The following is a 17,587-nucleotide window of genomic DNA, read 5'->3' as shown; positions in this document are numbered from 1 at the left end:
CTCCTCATTACTGTAATAAGTTTTCACTGATTTACCTGCCTTCTGAATTGACATGCTATTTTATTTCCTTTGTCTCACAGTGTCTTTAAAATGGATTCCATTTTCCTCCTTTTTACTTATTTTTGGATATAGAATATTCCATTGAGCCTGATCTGGTCTTTGCCAACAGACAGACTGGTTGAATTGTCTTCGGCCCTCTTGTCTGTCCACTCGTGTGCTAGCCAAATCCCCTTCACAGATTTTAAGATCTAGCTGGCTTTGGCTCTTGTGGTTCCTTAGGGCTCCTTCCCATACTCTGAATAGAAGGAGTTCAAGAAAACCTACAGTTCAAAGTATTGTCAGGGCTGCTATTCCTGCCATGTCCTTGTCTAACAACATTTCATGATATAAAGGAGCCGTTATCTGTTCTCTTCTTTCTTCTTTTCTCCAATTCCCTGCTCAGTTTTTATTTTATTTTATTTTGTTTTATTTTATTTTATTTCGATTGCTTGTAGATAAGGGGAGAGTACTTACAAATTGTTTTAGAAGCAGTGCTGTAGAGGATAAATAGGAGGGCAGCTTTAACTACAAAACAGAACAATGGAGAGAACTATTACCCAGTTTTGTGACTAAAATGTGCAGCATGCGGGTGATCTCCTATAGGTATTGCAAAAATGCATATTCTTGGGCCTTTTCAGACCTTCTGAGTCAGAATCTCAGGGTGGGGGTGGGGAGTGAAGCCTGAGAATCCACATTTTAACAATTCTCTAGATGACCGGGATGTACCCTGAATTCTGGGAACCACTGGTGTGGACCTATGATTTCTCAGGAGGGTGAATAGTAAAGATGGACGAAGAACCTACATTTTTTTTTTAAAGATTTTATTTATTTATTAGAGAGAGATCACAAGTAGGCAGAGAGAGAGAGAGAGAGAGAGAAAAGCAGGCTTCCTGCTGAGCAGAGAGCCCGATGCGGGACTCGATCCCAGGACCCTGAGATCATGATCTGAGCTGAAGGCAGCGGCTTAATCCACTGAACCACTCAGGCACCCGAAGCACCTACCTTTTTAAAACAGCACATGGCAGGGATGGATTATTGTTGAATTTCCCATCCAGTCACATTAATATGGTAGGAAAAATAGTCCTTCTGGACTCTGGAAAAAAGATTAACAATCAATACTAGTTTTTGGTAGTGTGGTTTTAAAAAAGTAGATGACTAGTTATTTCAGTGAGAATTTGAAATTACACAGAGGTTGTGAGAGACATCTTTTAAAACCAAAGACTTCTGGTTAATCTTTCAAACATTGCTGAGGTTGACTTTCTCTAATTCAGACTCATTGCCACCCACAGGCGCTCATTACTGCAAGCAGAGACTATATTCTTACTACCACATAGCCAGAATTTGATGCTTCCTTTGTTCCTTACTCAATTTGTAATTCATTTCACACCTAAAACATGATGGAAACATCCAGTGACTATGCAATCTGCCTATATGAGGAGGTCCAACTTTCCAACTGCATCAAGCCAGTCAGATTCTTCATTGTATAATGTTTTCTTCCTTCTGTCGTTCTCCTGAGATTATGCCTTTCTCACCTGGCTGGTCTCATTGTCCCTGTCAGGACTTGCTTGTCATGACTTTAAGCCTTTGCTCAAGCTCTGTACCCACTTCTTTGGTTAGCCAACTCTAAAGTAGCATTCCAGGTAAAGCTCAGGCATTATCTTCTCTCTGGCTCAAATTTTTCCTTTACACTGCAGATTTGTCACTCTAAGATATCTTCATTTTCCCATTTCCTGGAGGATAGTATGTAAACTCTTTTACCTCACATACAACATGGCCCCAATTTCTCTTCCTAGGCTTATCTCTACAAACTTTATGTACTTGACCTGCAGACACAGTGACTCACTCTCTGATTCTCAGTCTTGCCATGTATGTCCAGCTTTCTGTACCTTTGTATATGCTCTTCCCTCTGCCAGATACGATCTACCCTTTTCTCTACTTGAGAAACTCTCAAATATCCTTCAAGACCCATTTTAAACATTAAATTCTCTGTGAAACCTCACTGACCTCTTCCTGGTGAAGTACGTTACCCCAGAGTATCTTGAGTCTCAGTATTTTAAACATGGATCTCATTGTATCACAATTCTTCATTTGTAGCTTTGTCTTCAGTACTGGATGGTTGTACACAGTACCTAGGAGGGTACTGTTTATCCAACAGTTTCTTGAAAAATGTTGTTGAATGACTGAATGCTGTAACCTGTCTTGATTTTCCCATTGTCTCAACTCCCAGAGCTCTTAGTGCTTATATCAGTCATTTTGCTCGATTGCCTCACATTGTACTTCTACTCTCTCAGATGTGTGCCAGATTCCAGCAAGATTACATACAGGTGTCCTGATTAGGACTTCACTTTTCCAGCCTCAGTGTCTTCACCTATAAAATAGAGGATAATAACAGTACCTCAGTCAAAGTTTGAAATGAAGTATTGCATTGAAGTGTTTAGCACAAGGACTGGCACACAGTATGAACACCAACTGGGACAAATATTTCAAACAGCATTACACCTTGCATTCCCATCCTTTCCCCCAGCAGTCACATAGGGCTGTAGCGAAGATATGAGAGCATGCCCGTGAAACTCTGTTGTCATGCATTATGCAAACATTGACTTTTACTTTCACCGTGTCCTCACTAGGCTAGAAGCCGGTTTCAGCCTTCACCTCGTACTTCCTCAGCAAGATGCACAAAGCCTTAGCTAACTCAGCTTTTCTTTTACATCCTCCTATCACCTCTCAGCACCTGTCACAGGGTTGACATAGTAGGTGCTCCATATAAAGACAGTGTCAGATCCAGAATTACCAAGGTCTCTAGCTGCCTGGGAAGCCCTCTGCATTCTTTTTGTTTGCTGTTTGTTTTGTATTACTTGATTGAAACACTTTGCCTTAGTCAGTTTACTCCTGACATTTTGGAGATGCTATATAGTTATATTAGGTTTAGTTTGCTTTGTGGTAGGACCTCTTCCGCCTTTGGGCATGTGTGACAGGGAGGCAGCTTTAGACAGTGTCCTACTTTTTTCCTCTTATTAAAGACCTAAGTTATATTTATAGAACTCTTCCACTGCAGAATGACTGAACAAGTGCTTGATTGGGGTCCTTTCTGACATTTTGGCAATTTTTTAGAAAAGATTATTTATTTATCTATTTGATAGAGATCACAAGTAGGCAGAGAGGCAGGCAGAGAGAGAAAGAGGAGGAAGCAGGCTCCCTGCTGAGCAGAGAGCCCGATGTGGGGCTCCATCCCAGGACCCTGGGATCATGACCTGAGCCAAAGGCAGAGGCTTAACCCACTGAGCCACCCAGGCGCCCCAGGCAATTTGTATATATCACTAAGATGTCACTTTTGCATTTAGAATATAAGATGAAATATATTTAATGTAAGAATATATATAATATAATAAGAAATGTAAGATGAAAACATGAATGCATGATGAAATAGATATAGAAATACAAATCTAGAAAACAAACCAACCAACAAACCAACTTAGTGAACTGACTAAGGCAAAGTGTTTCAATCAAGTAATACAAAACAAACACCTCACGGAAGGACAGGTAAGGTTACAGTAAATCGAAATCGGTGAAAGTTCCCACAATCTGGAGAATAGGGACGCAATTTCTGAAAGGGACTTGAAGCAACGTACAGGGGAGCGCAATATAGTTAAGTCTGGGCCATTACCCAAGAAAATAGACTTGCCTCTTAAGAGTCACACCATTCAACGGTCCTAAAACCCTTCGGCACTCCCCGAACTCAGAGTTTACGTGACTGCAGGGCAAGGACTGGAGGCCGGCCTGGGAAACCCAGGTGAACCGACGCAGGTGCGGGCCAGCCCAGCCCTGGAGCCCAGGCCCCGCAGCTCCGCCGCACCGCCACCCGGGTGGCGGGCCGGGCTCAGCGCTCCGCCGCGCGGGCTCGTCCTGGGCCCCCGGCGGCGGGTGCGGGACCCCGGCGGCCGGTGCGGGCTCCTGCGACTCGCGCTCCGCAGGATGGGCCCGCCCGCGTGGGCCCGGCCGGCCCGACACCCGTGAGCCGACCGCGCCGGGGGGAAGGAGTTTCCGGCGGACTCGGCGCGGTGCCGCTTCCTGTCCCTCTCGCCGCGCCGCCTCACGCTGCCCGTCCCGGACGCGGCTCGCGTGGGACCCGCTCCCCGGCCCCGGCGACACGCCCGGTGCCATGCAATCCCGGCTTTTGCTCCTCGGGGCGCCTGGCGGCCGCGGAGCCCCCGCGGCGCGGCGCGTGCGGTTGCTCCTGCGACAGGTGGTGCGGGGCAGGTCCGGCAGCGACGGGCGGTGGTCAGAGGTCAGACTGCTGCATGCCGGGGCGGGAGCCGACACAGGTAACCCAGGGACGCCTCTACGGTCTGTGCTGGGGGGGGCCCTGCGCTCCTCTGCACCCCACTCCCTGCTGCGCCGCTGGGAAGAAGCGCTGCGGGGGGAAGCCCAGAGAGAGAGAGAGAGAGAGAGAGAGAGAGAGGTTCAAGGCCCGGTCGGTCTCGGGGCTGACTGCTGTGTAGTGCGAGGCCAGGCGCTTGCACTCTCTGGGCCTCTTCTGTAACCGGAGGGAGCCGCGCTCAGGTTTCGGATGACCTGGAATAGTGCATTCCCCTTCCTTCACTGCTTTTACTCCCAGGATGCTGATTTGGATTACAGTACTCTTGGGGTTTACGCAGCAGCCCTCAGGAGTTGTTGAAACCTGGGCTTGACCTTGCCCTCTGAGTCTCAAGGGCCTGGAAGCCGGGCTGTGTCCTGTTCCAGCCAGGGCTAGTGATGACATGGAAGTGTGCATTCTCGCCAAGGATCCCATCGTTACAGTGTTCTAAACGTATACACAAGCCTTTCTAACTTTCCCAGGGGTTTTCCTTTCTCAGGGCGCTCACATCTTATTGGAGCTGAACATCACAACTTAATTTTAAAACTCACGACTGTACAATTGAGTCATTGAGATCCAGAAGGGAAAAGTGATGTAAGACCACACAGCTAACAAGTGACTGCTTTAGAATCATATGCTCTAATTCCTAAGCTCAGGTTTTGGTTTTTGTTTCTTTGTTTGTTTTTTGTTTTTTATTTTTTTTTGGTTTGTCTTGCTTTGCTTTGTTTTTGTTTTACTTGTTTGTTTGGATCTACCAGAGCTGGTTTTAGGAATCTTTTGTTGTTGTCTTATGTTGGAATTAGAGCATTTGTGCTGGTTAAGAGGAGGGATGTATGTTGTCGCAGCTCTTGAATGGCAGAGTGATTCTAAGCAAGATATCAGTGTCATTGTTGCTTAGAATAATGGAGCTTTTTTACTAGGAAGGTGCAGGTTTCATTGTTCCTCTTGCAACTCTGCCCCAATAATTTTCCTTACCAGGAAGTTTAGGTCCCATACAGTTCGTTCATTCTTTCTTTCTTCCATCGTTCGTTCATTCATTCAACAAATGGTTTTTTTCTTTCTCCTATGTGGAGTTGTGATTTCAAATTTTGCCCCTTTATCTGTTATTGTGACTTCTGTGATGTTTATTTATTTGTTAGAGGTTTTTGTTGTGTTGTTGCTTCTTTGTTGTAGAAATCAGAGAGGACAAGGGTAGAAGTGCAGTGTAATCTCTAACTTAGGTTTTGGAGTGAAACACACAGGTCAGCGTTAAAAAAAATTTGCATTTTTTTTTGCATTGTCTGGATCTGGACACTTGAGGGTGGGTGGGCTACTCAATTTTGTGTCCCAGTTTTCTTTTCTTTGCTTTTTAAAATTATGTTGTTAGCCAACATATAGTATATCATTAGTTTTTGATATAGTGGTCAACAATTCATTATTACTTGCGTATAACAACACCCCGTGTTCATCACACAGCAGGTGTTGTGTCCCAGTTTTCTCAACTGTAAAATGAGGATAAGGAGAGTATATTTGATAGGATTGTTATGAGGATTTACTTATTTCATGTAATTCCTGCCACATATTAATGTTCAGTAAAAGTTAACTTCTTTATAATTCTTTATATCTCTGTATGTTCAGCTATACAGTTGTTTTGTTTTGTTTTGTTGGGAGTTGTTTTGTTTTCTTGGCTTTAGATGAAATGAAACCCGTTTCTTTAGGTCTAGAACTGTCACAGCTAGCTGGGTGGACATGTGGAAAAAAGTTAATTGATATGAACTTAAAAAATTGTTCCTTGTACATGAATAATACATGTTGATTATAAAAACATTAAAAATGTCCTCAAAATTATGTCCAACAAGCCAAAGTACAAAGTTTGCTTCAAATGTGAGACTCATGATCACATTACAGACAACATACTAACTTTTTAGACTCAGTCACTGACCCTAGCAGGATCATACCAGGAGGAATAAATTGTGCTAAACCTACTTGCCTTGTTGTTGCAAGGTTGAAGGTAGGAGGACTATGGATGAATGCAGTTGGAACCTCACCAGAGATACAAACTCTATTAAAACAATTGAGAGCCAAGTAAACAGGAGGCAAGTGCTTGGCTATCCCGGTACATAATGTTGACCATGAAGGTTGGCCTGTAACAGTTTGAACCAGAGGTCATACACCGATAAAACCACAAATAGCACTATGCTGCAATGAATTACAGTTTAGGTTGGAAAGATCCTCCCAGCTGCATACACACATGACCAGTAACTCATCTCTCTGCATGTAGTTGACCTTGCTTGCTAGTGGTTTGGAAAAAGGGCAATAGGTACATAAATAGTAGATTCATGTTATCTACGGTTCTTGTCTCTCTTGGATTGTATGTATGTCTTATTTGTCTTTATTTTCCTTTTGGTACCTGTCAACATTTTGTACGTAATAAGCACCCAGTGGCTTTTAATGCTAAAATTCATACAGGGAAGGAGCAGGAGAGGCAGGAATTGCCTTGTTGGTTTTCAAGATAGGAGCTTTATAAAGCCTTGTAAACAGAAGGAGAAAGTCATTTATGTTAAAAAAAAAAAAACCCCATACCTACAGCTTTTATCTTTTGCTGTTGGATAGTTTAAGAATCTGTAATTTGTAAATTCTTTATATCTCTTTATACTTCAATAAATAGTATTTCTCTTAGTTTTAGGAACAAAGAGATTTATAAGGCGGTTAGCTACTGCTAAGATTTCTTTTCCTTTCTTTTTCTTTCTTTCTTTTTTAACATTTATTTATCAGAGAGAGAACACAAGCAGGGGGAGAGGCAGGCAGAGGGAGAGGGAGAAGCAGGCTCCCAGCGAAGCAAGGAGCCTGATGGACAAGAGTTTTTCAATAAAGATTATTGGTGTTTTCACAGATGGAGCCAAACGAGTTGGTTCAGTAAGACTCTGACATTAAATGGGTTTAGATATAAACCCATAAAGCAAAATCAAATGATAAACTTGGAAACATAATTGTATAAATCTACCATGACATGTTTAATAATGTCATTTAATACCATTATTATTAAAAGAATTCACTATTTTATCATTATGACTTTATGTATGAAATACATTTGCTTAAGGAAATATTTAAAAATGCTTTTTGTATAAGAAATTTGTGCTCATTCTATTGGGTATTTACCCTAAAGATACAAACGTAGTGATCCAAAGGGGCACGTGCACCCGAATGTTTATAGCAGCAATGTCCACAATAGCCAAACTATGGAAAGAACCTAGATGTCCATCAACAGATGAATGGATCAAGAAGATGTGGTATATATACACAATGGAATACTATGCAGCCATCAAAAGAAATGAAATCTTGCCATTCGCGACAACATGGATGGAACTAGAGCGTATCATGCTTAGCGAAATAAGTCAAGCAGCGAAAGACAACTATCATATGATCTCCCTGATATGAGGAAGTGGTGATGCAACATGGGGGCTTAAGTGGGTACGAGAAGAATAAATGAAAGAAGATGGGATTGGGAGGGAGACAAACTATAAGTGACTCTTAATCTCACAAAACAAACTGAGGGTTGCTGGGGGGAAGGGGTTTGGGAAAAGGGGGTGGGATTATGGACATTGGGGAGGGTATGTGCTTTGGTGAGTGCTGTGAAGTGTGTAAACCTGGTGATTCACAGACCTGTACCCCTGGGGATAAAAATATATGTTTATAAAAAATAAAAAAATTAAAAGTAAAAAAAAAAAAAAAGAAATTTGTGCTCATTATAGGAAAGTGAGATACAAATCCCCTAAGACCTAATTCTCTCATGCAAAGTCATAATTGTCAACTTTTTTGGTGTTAATATTAGCAGATTTTGTAAAAATACATATAATATTTATTTATATAAATATACATTTCCTTTTAAAAAACGGGATCATGTATGTTTTATAATTTTTTTCTTAACCATTATTGTGAACATATTAACAAAGTGATAAATACTGCTATACATGATTAAGTATATATTAAGCTCATGTATTTTACCAGTTTCCCATTCTTAAACATCCATGTTGTCTACCTTTTTTAGTTTATTTGTTTTTTAAAGTAATCTCTACACCCAGTGTGGGGCTTAAACTCAGACCCCGAGATCAAGAGCCAGATACTCTACCATTGAGCCAGCCAGGTGCTGTAGGTAATCTATTTTTAAGTATATAAAAAATACAAAAGACATCTATCCATCCATGATGCATTTTTTTGTGTGTGTGACTTTAAGATTTGATTCTTGGGCTTCAATAGAATTAATGACTTTAGGGAGGGGAATAGGGAACTTCTGCTTTAACTGAGAAATACAGTATACAGGGAAAAACTCCACTATGTTTCAGTCTTAGCTCTGTATTTAGTAGGTATTGAGCTTTGGGAAAATTATTAACTACCCTTAACCTGAAACAGGTTATTGTGACTCTGAGGACACTGTGACCCTTGTATATTAAATAATTTAGCAGTAAAATCCTGAAAGAGATGTTACCTAATAAATTGTTAGGAAGATCTGTGTTGTAGGAACATGCAGACTAACCTGGAATTTGCTGATGTATTTGGTTTTCTCTTGGGTCTAATTTTTGTATTTTAAAAAAATGGTGACACTAAATTAGTGGTTTTTAACCGAGAGTGATTCCCTTTACTCAGGGGAAAACGTGTATAGAAAAACATGGTTTACATGGGCGGGAGGTCCAATGGTTGTAGGCTAGATACAGGATGTTCAAATATTTTTAGGGTTCTCTCTGCCTTTCCCTGTGGTTCCCCCACTTTCCACTCTCCATTTAGATTTGCTTTTTGCTGTATTGGTTTCAGTGTCTGCCAGGATTTCTTCAAGTAGTAGGAGTGAGAGCCCCAGATTTTGATTGTCTTTACAGTTCACACTGTTAGAAGAGGAGAGAACATCTTTTCCTGTGAGGTCTGACAAAAACCCTTGTGAGAACAACTATTGGCCAATCTTGGATCCTGTGCCTAAACCAGTCATTGTGGCCAGTGGAATGTTCTGGTAACTGTTGTGCGTGATACTTATTTCTGGAGGCTTTGGTGCAGGGGTAAAGGGTGGGATGAGTGGTACTCTACCCAAACCAAATGGGCTGGGTTTTCCCACTGGAGAGAGGGATTCCATTGTCAAAAGGAGAAAGAATATTGAGCAGGTAAAACAAAACAGCTGTCTGGTAAAAATCAAGTACATAATATCCAAAGGGGTTAGTATAAGAATAGTATTATTTAAAAGATACTATTGATTATTGTTTGAATATCGAAATTATTTTCTGAGAAACCGTTGGGAAATTCCTTTAATTAGGATCATTGCAAGTGATAAAAGCAAGCCTTATTACTCTAAATGAGCCTTAAATTTAATTTCATTTGGGAGCTTTTATCTTTTGGATTCTTTTCAGGGCTTTTAATTTTCAAGTCCATACTTTCTATGCCTGAATAAAATATATATCACTTTGTTGGTAGTAGTATTAATGTGATAGTTTGTGCTATACAGGATTTAGGTTAATCTGAGTTATGTGTGGTTATTTTTTTACATTATTTGTATTAATAAATGTAATTAAATGTTATACAGCATATTTTATAGCAATCTGTACTTGTTAATTCCTTCTTGTTATTCTAATATTTTCCATTATCTTATTAACTAAAATCTTTTTAAAAAATGATTGCATTTAACCAAAATAGTGTATTTGAGGAATGGTATACATTAGTCTCCTCTGCATAAGTTGTGTTACCTATTGTGTTATAAGTATCTTCAATTCTCTTTAGATTAGTACTTATACTACTTCATTCAAATGAATTCTTTACAAATGACTTGATTTCTGAGCATTTTGAAAGATAGGCTGTTCTCAAAGAATACAGAAAATGGGTGAACTAAGGCTTAAAACAATACTCAATAAAACAGTATTTAATTAACAGCTATAATCATTCATTCACATATTCATTTATCAAACATTTATTGAACACCTGCTTGGTTAAAGATATTATTTTTGGCACTATGAGTACAAAGGTGATTAAAACCTGGGCCCTGCCCACAAAATGCTATGGTCTTACAGACTGAACAGTGATCTTCAAACATTTTTCTCACTTCTCTCTTAAAAGGATTTTGCAAATATGTATCCCTTTGTATATTTTGAAGTTGATATCTAGAAATTTTCCTGATAAGAATAAATAGTTCCAGAGTATGGTGTTTTCAGTGTGTTGTAAATATTGACATTTAAAACAAAAATTGCTAACAGTCAAAGTGTATCTTTTAAATGGAATCAGAATACCCTAGTAATTTGTTAGCCACTATCTCTGTTTTGAAAAATAAAGAGCTCTTACTTAACTGTCAGAAAGTTTATGTTATTTTTATCTTCTTGAATTTGTATTTCAATTACACTTACTCCTCATAATTTTATCTTAATATTTTTTCTTGAAATGTTTTGTCTTTATCGTATTTTTCTGCAACAAAAAAAATCTAATGTTAAAACACGTCATTACAATTATGAAAGCACAGTTGTTCAAAAGAATATCAATATGTTTCAAATTTCTAAAAAACATAAAATTTTATGGAAACATACCTGTTAATAACATGAGTGGTGCTTTCTCCCAGTTAAATATTAATTAGCGTAATTAATAGTCCCTAATTGTATATTAATTATTGCTGCAGTATGAACTTTGATATATGTTTTGATATACCACTATTGCTCAATTCTTTGTAGACTTTTTACTTATGAGCCAAAAATAGTATGTTGATTAACTATCAAAAATGTTGTTTTTAGTTATCTATCAACTGACAACTTGATTATAGCCTTTTCAGCTTTGTTCATAGCAAAGAATTGGAAACCACATGACTTGCATGTAGAGTTGCTGACCTAGCCAGTAGAATCACTCCTGCCTCCATTTCTGGGAGGTTCACTAAGAAGGCTTTACCAAAATTTATCAAATGGCTATGGTTATTTCCTCCCAAAGAGGCTGCTTGTTTAGTCTAATGTACTCAGAAAGAGTTGATAAAATTAACCCTTCATTCATCAGACCTTTGCCAATATAGTTGGTTTTTTCTTTTTCTTTTTTTTTTTTTTTTTGAGAAAATGCTTCTCTCACATGTTTAAATACTTTTTCATCAAATTTTAGTTTTTATAATTTAAAAAGATAATCTGTAACTATCAATTCAGTCAGCTAAATTAGAGTTTCTGACAGAAAAAAGATTTTTCCTTTTAGTTCAAATGACTCTTAATATATATTTTAAGGAATGTTTTAAAAGCCACTGAAAGACGAAATGCCACATTTTATAGGCTGGATTACTAGATACAATAAAGACAAGAATAAAGCAATCTAGTAGTTACATTTTTAAATTACCTATTTCATAATATATGGTTGTATAATTTTGTTCTTTAATATAATTTATAGTAAGTATTAAAATAAGTTATTTACATAATGAGGACTATGGTAGAAGACATGGTATTGTTCTCTTAAATGTGTAGTGAACTTTGTTTATGGGCTTTAGAGAACAGTTAAAGTCATGTATAAAAATCAGAAATAAATTAGTCAGTTTTAGACCTCATGATCAAACTTTTGACATTGTATTTAGTGACATGAAAACTAACTGGTTCAGAAGCTAGTGTAGAACATTTTCATAGTAAGAGTTAGAAAACAATCGTTATATAAGATAAGGAATGACTGTCATCAGAATGAATATTTCATGATGACATTTGAGAATAAATTTTTAACTACCTTTTTGAAAGATAAACATCTGATCTGAAGGAAACATGTAAAAGTTTTCTCTGTGGTTTTTATCCAGTGTATTGTGAACAGTTCAATAGTGTTGAAAACTATTTCAGTTATATGGAAATGGATCAGCATCAATATATGTACTGCTTCAAATGTTCAGAGGTGCCTTTGTGTGTGTGTTCATATGAAGAGTGTGTTCTCAAGATAAATGTTGAGAAAAGCTGAAAAACAGCTTACCTTTACATATGTGAAAAGCCAGTTTTTGAAGCTTTCTCTGCTTTGCAGTCTGAGCTCTCTCATCTTGGACTTTTTGACCATATAAACCCTCACTTCCCTACCCTGCTATGTACTATATCTGACACAGGCCAAAACAGACCAGTCATTTCTAAAGCTACTCTTCACTTTTAGTAGGCATTTGTAAGACATGGAGAAACTATTCCCAGGCAGGTGTATGTTAACTTGAATAATTTTTAAAAGAGACCTTTCCTAAACCATAATGTAATATGCCTCATTTATTTAGTCCCCTGGAGCAATGCAACATCCACCAGAGAGAAATAAGTGGGAGGGCTCCTGAAAGGGCCTGTGGGAATGGAGAACCTGCAGGTCCAGTCCTCAGTTAAATCTGTGTTCAGGAGAACACCCGGAAGTGAGGATCTGGAAAACTGATCTCCTTGAGACTTCCGTGCTCTGTACCTTTAGAAATCATGTACCCTAATTTAAAGACAATTATCGTAGTGGAATAGTAGTCAATAATTGTAATACAGTGTGAGAAGCATGAACCAGATACTATGCTAGCAGAAAGACAGGAATGGGATTCTTTTTTTTTTTTTTTTAAGATTGTATTTATTTATTTATTTGACAGACAGGGATAACAAGTAGACAGGCAGGCAGAGAGAGAGAGGAGGACACAGGCTCCCTGCAGAGCAGAGAGCCTGATGTGGGGCTTGATCCCTGGACCCTGAGATCATGACCTGAGCTGAGGGCAGAGGCTTAACCCACTGAGCCACCCAGGCGCCCCAGGAATGGGATTCTTGATGGAGGTAGAGAGCATGCAGAAGGAAAAGTTAGGGAAAGTTCAATGGGGAGATGAGGATATTTGAGGAGTAGTTGTCTGAAGCAAGATGGGTATGACAGAGATGTGGAAGACCTTTCAGGCCGGGGATAAAGCATCAGTTACTGAGATAGGAATATACGGGGTAGACCTGGTTGGAGTTGGTTGGACAACATACAACAGAAAATCTGGAGTTCTGTTTTTCTGGTATTAAAGTTATCTCTGGAATATATAAATATCGTGTCCAGTAGCTTACTGATAGGTATGGAACTCGGGAGAGAAATCTGAGCCAAAGGAGACATTTAAGACTTAGTTGTACAGAAGTCAGGTTGGGACATTGGCATGGATAAGATGGTTCAGGAGAAGCATAGCATGGCAACAGAAGGTGGCTAGAAATATCAACATGGAGGCAGGAAGGACAAATGTCATTTTTCTCTTTGCCTGCAGCCAACATGACTAATCGATCCCTGTCCTATTTCTTAAAAAGTCTAATTTCCATTGTGATTGCTTCTTTGAATTTTTTAGAAGCCTTTTGCTTGATTTCCAAATGTTCAAAAACTTCCCAGTTATCTTTTTGTTACTCATTTTTAATTCCATTTTGATCAGAAAACATACTTTGTATGATTTCAGTCCTTTGAAATTTGTTAAGATTTGCTTTGTGATCCAGCATAAGATCTAGTTGGTGAATGTTTCATGTGCGTTTAAAAAGAATTCCGTATTCTGTCCTTGTTGGGTATAGTGTTCAGTAAAGGTCATTTATATTTAGTGGTTAATAGTGTTTTCAGATCTTCCTGTCCCATTTTCCAATTGATCTTAGCCAGAGGCTGAGAAGTGATTATTCTTACTTTTCTCTCCTTCTATTTCTTTTTCTTGCTCTTCCATCAGCTACTGAGATATATTGAAATATCAAAGTATGGTGGTGGATTTATCTCGTTCTACTTTTAGTTCTGAAGTTTTGTTTCATATTTATCCCCCAGCTTACTCTTTGCTGGGTCACCATCATAGATTTGCTGTGTTCATCCACAAAGGGTCACAGTCCTTTTTAGGAAGCTTTCTACTTACTCCCTCTGCTTGCACTAGGCCCCTTGAGGCCTGGTGGTGGTAGTGGCTTTCTGTTACTGCTGGTCCCAGGGACCTGAGCTATCCTTGCTGGTTTTCATAAACTCTGCCCCACCTTCACAAATGGTTCTTTTATTGTGCAGCTTGAATGTACCGTCTTTTTGTTGGGCTCCTGATTGATAAATGGATATGTTTAGGAAAAACACTTCAGTCAGTAGGAAAATCCAGTGCAAAAACCTGAAATGAGTATGTGTCTGACATGTTCAAGGAATAGTTAGGAGACCAGGTGGCTGGAGTAGAATAATTTGGGAGGACACTGGCAGGAGATGAAGTAAGAGAGAAGATGGAGGAGCCAGATCAGTATAGCCCTTGGGCCATTGCAACAATGAAGATTGAGTGAGAACTTGAATTACTTGACTCCTATTTTATTTTGATCACTGTGGCTGCTCTGTTGAGAATTAGCTTCAGGTGCAAGGGTTGAGACAGATCTGTCAAGTGGGTAGGAGTTATTGCTGTTTGAATGAGAAAATAAGTCTAAGTAACCACAGACCTTTAACTGGCTTGGGTCAACATTGTGGTGCTAGAGAATATGGTGAGAGGCGGATGATAATAGATACATCTTAAAGACAGAGTCTGTGGATTTTTCTGAGGAGGCTAGAGAGAAAAGTTAAGAATGGCTGTAAGATTTCTGGTCTGACCCCCTGGAGGTATTGAGCTGCCGTTAGCAGAACGGGGGAATACTGTGGGTAGAGCATATTTTGTTGGAAAAGTTTTGAGTATGTCAGGTTTAACATATTTTAGGCATCTCACTGTCTGTTGGTATCCATGTTTGGAATTCTGCGGTCTGGGTTAGTGGAATAAATTTGAGAGCCAGGTATATGTTAGTTGCCTGAAAGGTGTAAGACTAGATGAGCTTATCTGGAAGAGGTGATAGGTGGAATAGAAAAGAGGCCGGAAAAGAGGATGTTGAGGAAAGGTAGAGCAAGCAAGGAAGACCTGGAATCATGGTGAGGTAGGAAGGAAACAGAGGAGAGGAGCTGGGAGAGGGAGAGAAAGGGAGAAAGAGGCAGAATCCTCTGTGGTATAAGTGTTGAAAGGAGGCGGGGCCCCGGTTTTTCCCTGCCAAGTCCGGGCAGCCAGGCTGTGGGTAGTAACCTAGGCTTGGCCAATGAAATGCCCGGCCCAGGACTTTGAGTCATAAGGGAATGATGCAGAGTTTAGCACAGTTTCCCTGTGGCAGGGTCCTTACTAGAAGATGGATCTCTAGACTAAAGATGAGTCATGATTTCTATAACTTAAATAGTGTTTTCCCAACTTTTCTACAGGTCTGAAAAATATCAAAATGAAATGGGGGAAAATGTTGTCCTCTGGTCGTGGCATCCCTGGTGTGGATCTAGTGGTGCCGGGGGTGGTGTCTCAGTGAGCCTGTCCTGGAGTGTGACTTTGTGTGACTGCTCTGTTTCTCCATTGCCTTCCCTGCCATGCTGTGGAATAGTTACTAAGCCGAGGTTTTCTGTCACCCTCGCTTTCTGTGAGCTCCCTCACATAACCGCTGTCACCGCAACTCCAATGACTTTTTTACTAAGCTAGTTTGAGATGGAGTTTCTGCTAAAGAAGTTATATGAAATAACTTGGGGGAACCACAGGTTACTTAGAGTCAAGATGAAATGAAGTAACATAAAGAATGTGTCTATAACAATATTTGCCAAGTAACCGGTATTCAATAAGTATTAGCTGATGTCTAGACTAATTTAGAGGAAAAGTCCTTTGATTTACACTCTAAACATACATGTTTTATGTATTGGAAAGTATAAGTATACCTGTGTTTTTTTTTTTTAAACCTTTTTTTTTTTTTAAGATTTTATTTATTTATTTGACAGAGATCACAAGTAGATGGAGAGAGAGGCAGGCAGAGAGAGAGAGAGGGAAGCAGGCTCCCTGCTGAGCAGAGAGCCCGATATGGGACTCAATCCCAGGACCCTGAGATCGTGACCTGAGCCGAAGGCAGCAGCTTAACCCACTGAGCTACCCAGGCGCCCAGTATACCTGTGTTTTACACAATGTTTTCTCTCAACTTGCCACATAGCTGTAATACATTTCTTTATCTATAATATATATATATATATATATATATTTTTTTTTTTTTTTTTTCAACAGGGTTACAAATTTCCTCACTTGTGAAGCCTCTGTCTCACATGGTTATTCTGGAAATGTATAAAGTACTTAGAAGATAGTAATCATTCAAAAAATGTTGGCTGCTTTTGTTACTATTACAGTGATTTAAGGCCTTAGTCTCTCCATGTTACCTAACTAGCTCCCAGCTGGCAATGTTGAAAGTTGTGTTTTATACAGCTACTTTTTCTAAGTGTCATTGAGCCCTTTCTAAGTGAAGTCCCAGGTGCAGATGGGATCTCTATATTTATTTTACTGTGGGAGAGAACAAAGCAGAGAGGGTTTGGTTTAGTCCTACACTTTGGAAGATCAGCCAGAAATTAATGTTACTTAAATAAAATTAGCACCAAGGAGAAGTGAGAACTTTTGCCTCTTTTGCTTGTTTCATGTAGGAAATCTTGGCATATAGGCTGGGGCTTTCCTGGAAATATTGCATTTTTGGGTTATGTTGCTAGAAAACTTGAAGTTGTATATAGTAAAAATAAGAATCTATAAGGATGTAAAAAGTTACAATTTGTGTTAAAAGATGCCACCTTATGAATGCTTTGGATGATCTTAAGCAAAATGTATTCTTCTGTATTGTTGACTTTATTAGTATTATTCTTAATGAGAAAATAAGGCTAGTTAATAAAATTCTGTTGTACTTCAGGTTTTTTTTTTGTTGTTGGTTTTTTTTTTTTTTTTTTTTTTTCTAATGTAGGGTTTAAAATGTGAATTTTACCCGTGTTTCCCTTTTCCATTATACAACTTAAACTTTGGATACAAGTTTAGAGCATAGTGGTTGACATAGGCTGGTGTGTCTATGGGGCTGTAGGTCAGGGCAATCATCATTGGGAAAGGCAGAGTGTGTAGTTTTCTTGTTTCTTGTAATGGTGTGTTTCCTTATTCTCTTTTTAGGTGATACAGTTAATATTGGAGATGTATCCTACAAACTGAAAACTCCAAAGAGCCCAGAACTTGTGCCGCAGAACTACAGTAAGGAATAGTCATTTATTTATGAATGAATAGCTTTTAACTTTTCATTATGGGGATTTTCAAACATATGCAAAACTAGAAAAAAGTATATAAACATGATGTATTTATCATTTATTTTGAACATTTATCCACATATATCAATCTTTTAACTGACTCCCATTTTTTCTTCTGGAGTATTTAAAACCTATCCCAGACATCCTATCTCCTCACCCTTGAATATTTCAGTAAAACATTTTTTCGTGTACTATTCTTTCATT

The 17,587-nt window shown here is 39.0% G+C and overlaps 1 protein-coding gene across 1 annotated transcript in view; it reads left to right on the top strand.

Annotated features, from left to right (window-relative positions):
• The first annotated feature begins 4,083 nt into the window (after positions 1–4,083).
• Positions 4,084–17,587, top strand: part of VWA8 (von Willebrand factor A domain containing 8) — a 325,814-nt gene continuing 312,310 nt past the window's right edge. The window contains exons 1-2 of the mRNA XM_004759284.3: positions 4,084–4,361; positions 17,253–17,330. Coding sequence (XP_004759341.1) covers positions 4,199–4,361; positions 17,253–17,330 — 241 coding nt within the window. The 5' untranslated portion in view covers positions 4,084–4,198. The remainder of the gene's footprint in view (positions 4,362–17,252; positions 17,331–17,587) is intronic.

The sequence above is a fragment of the Mustela putorius genome, unplaced genomic scaffold (assembly GCF_011764305.1).
Source record: "Mustela putorius furo isolate JIRA1106 unplaced genomic scaffold, ASM1176430v1.1 tig00000179_pilon_pilon_pilon, whole genome shotgun sequence".
Lineage (NCBI taxonomy): Eukaryota > Metazoa > Chordata > Mammalia > Carnivora > Mustelidae > Mustela > Mustela putorius.
This window is presented reverse-complemented; position numbering and strand designations above follow the sequence as displayed.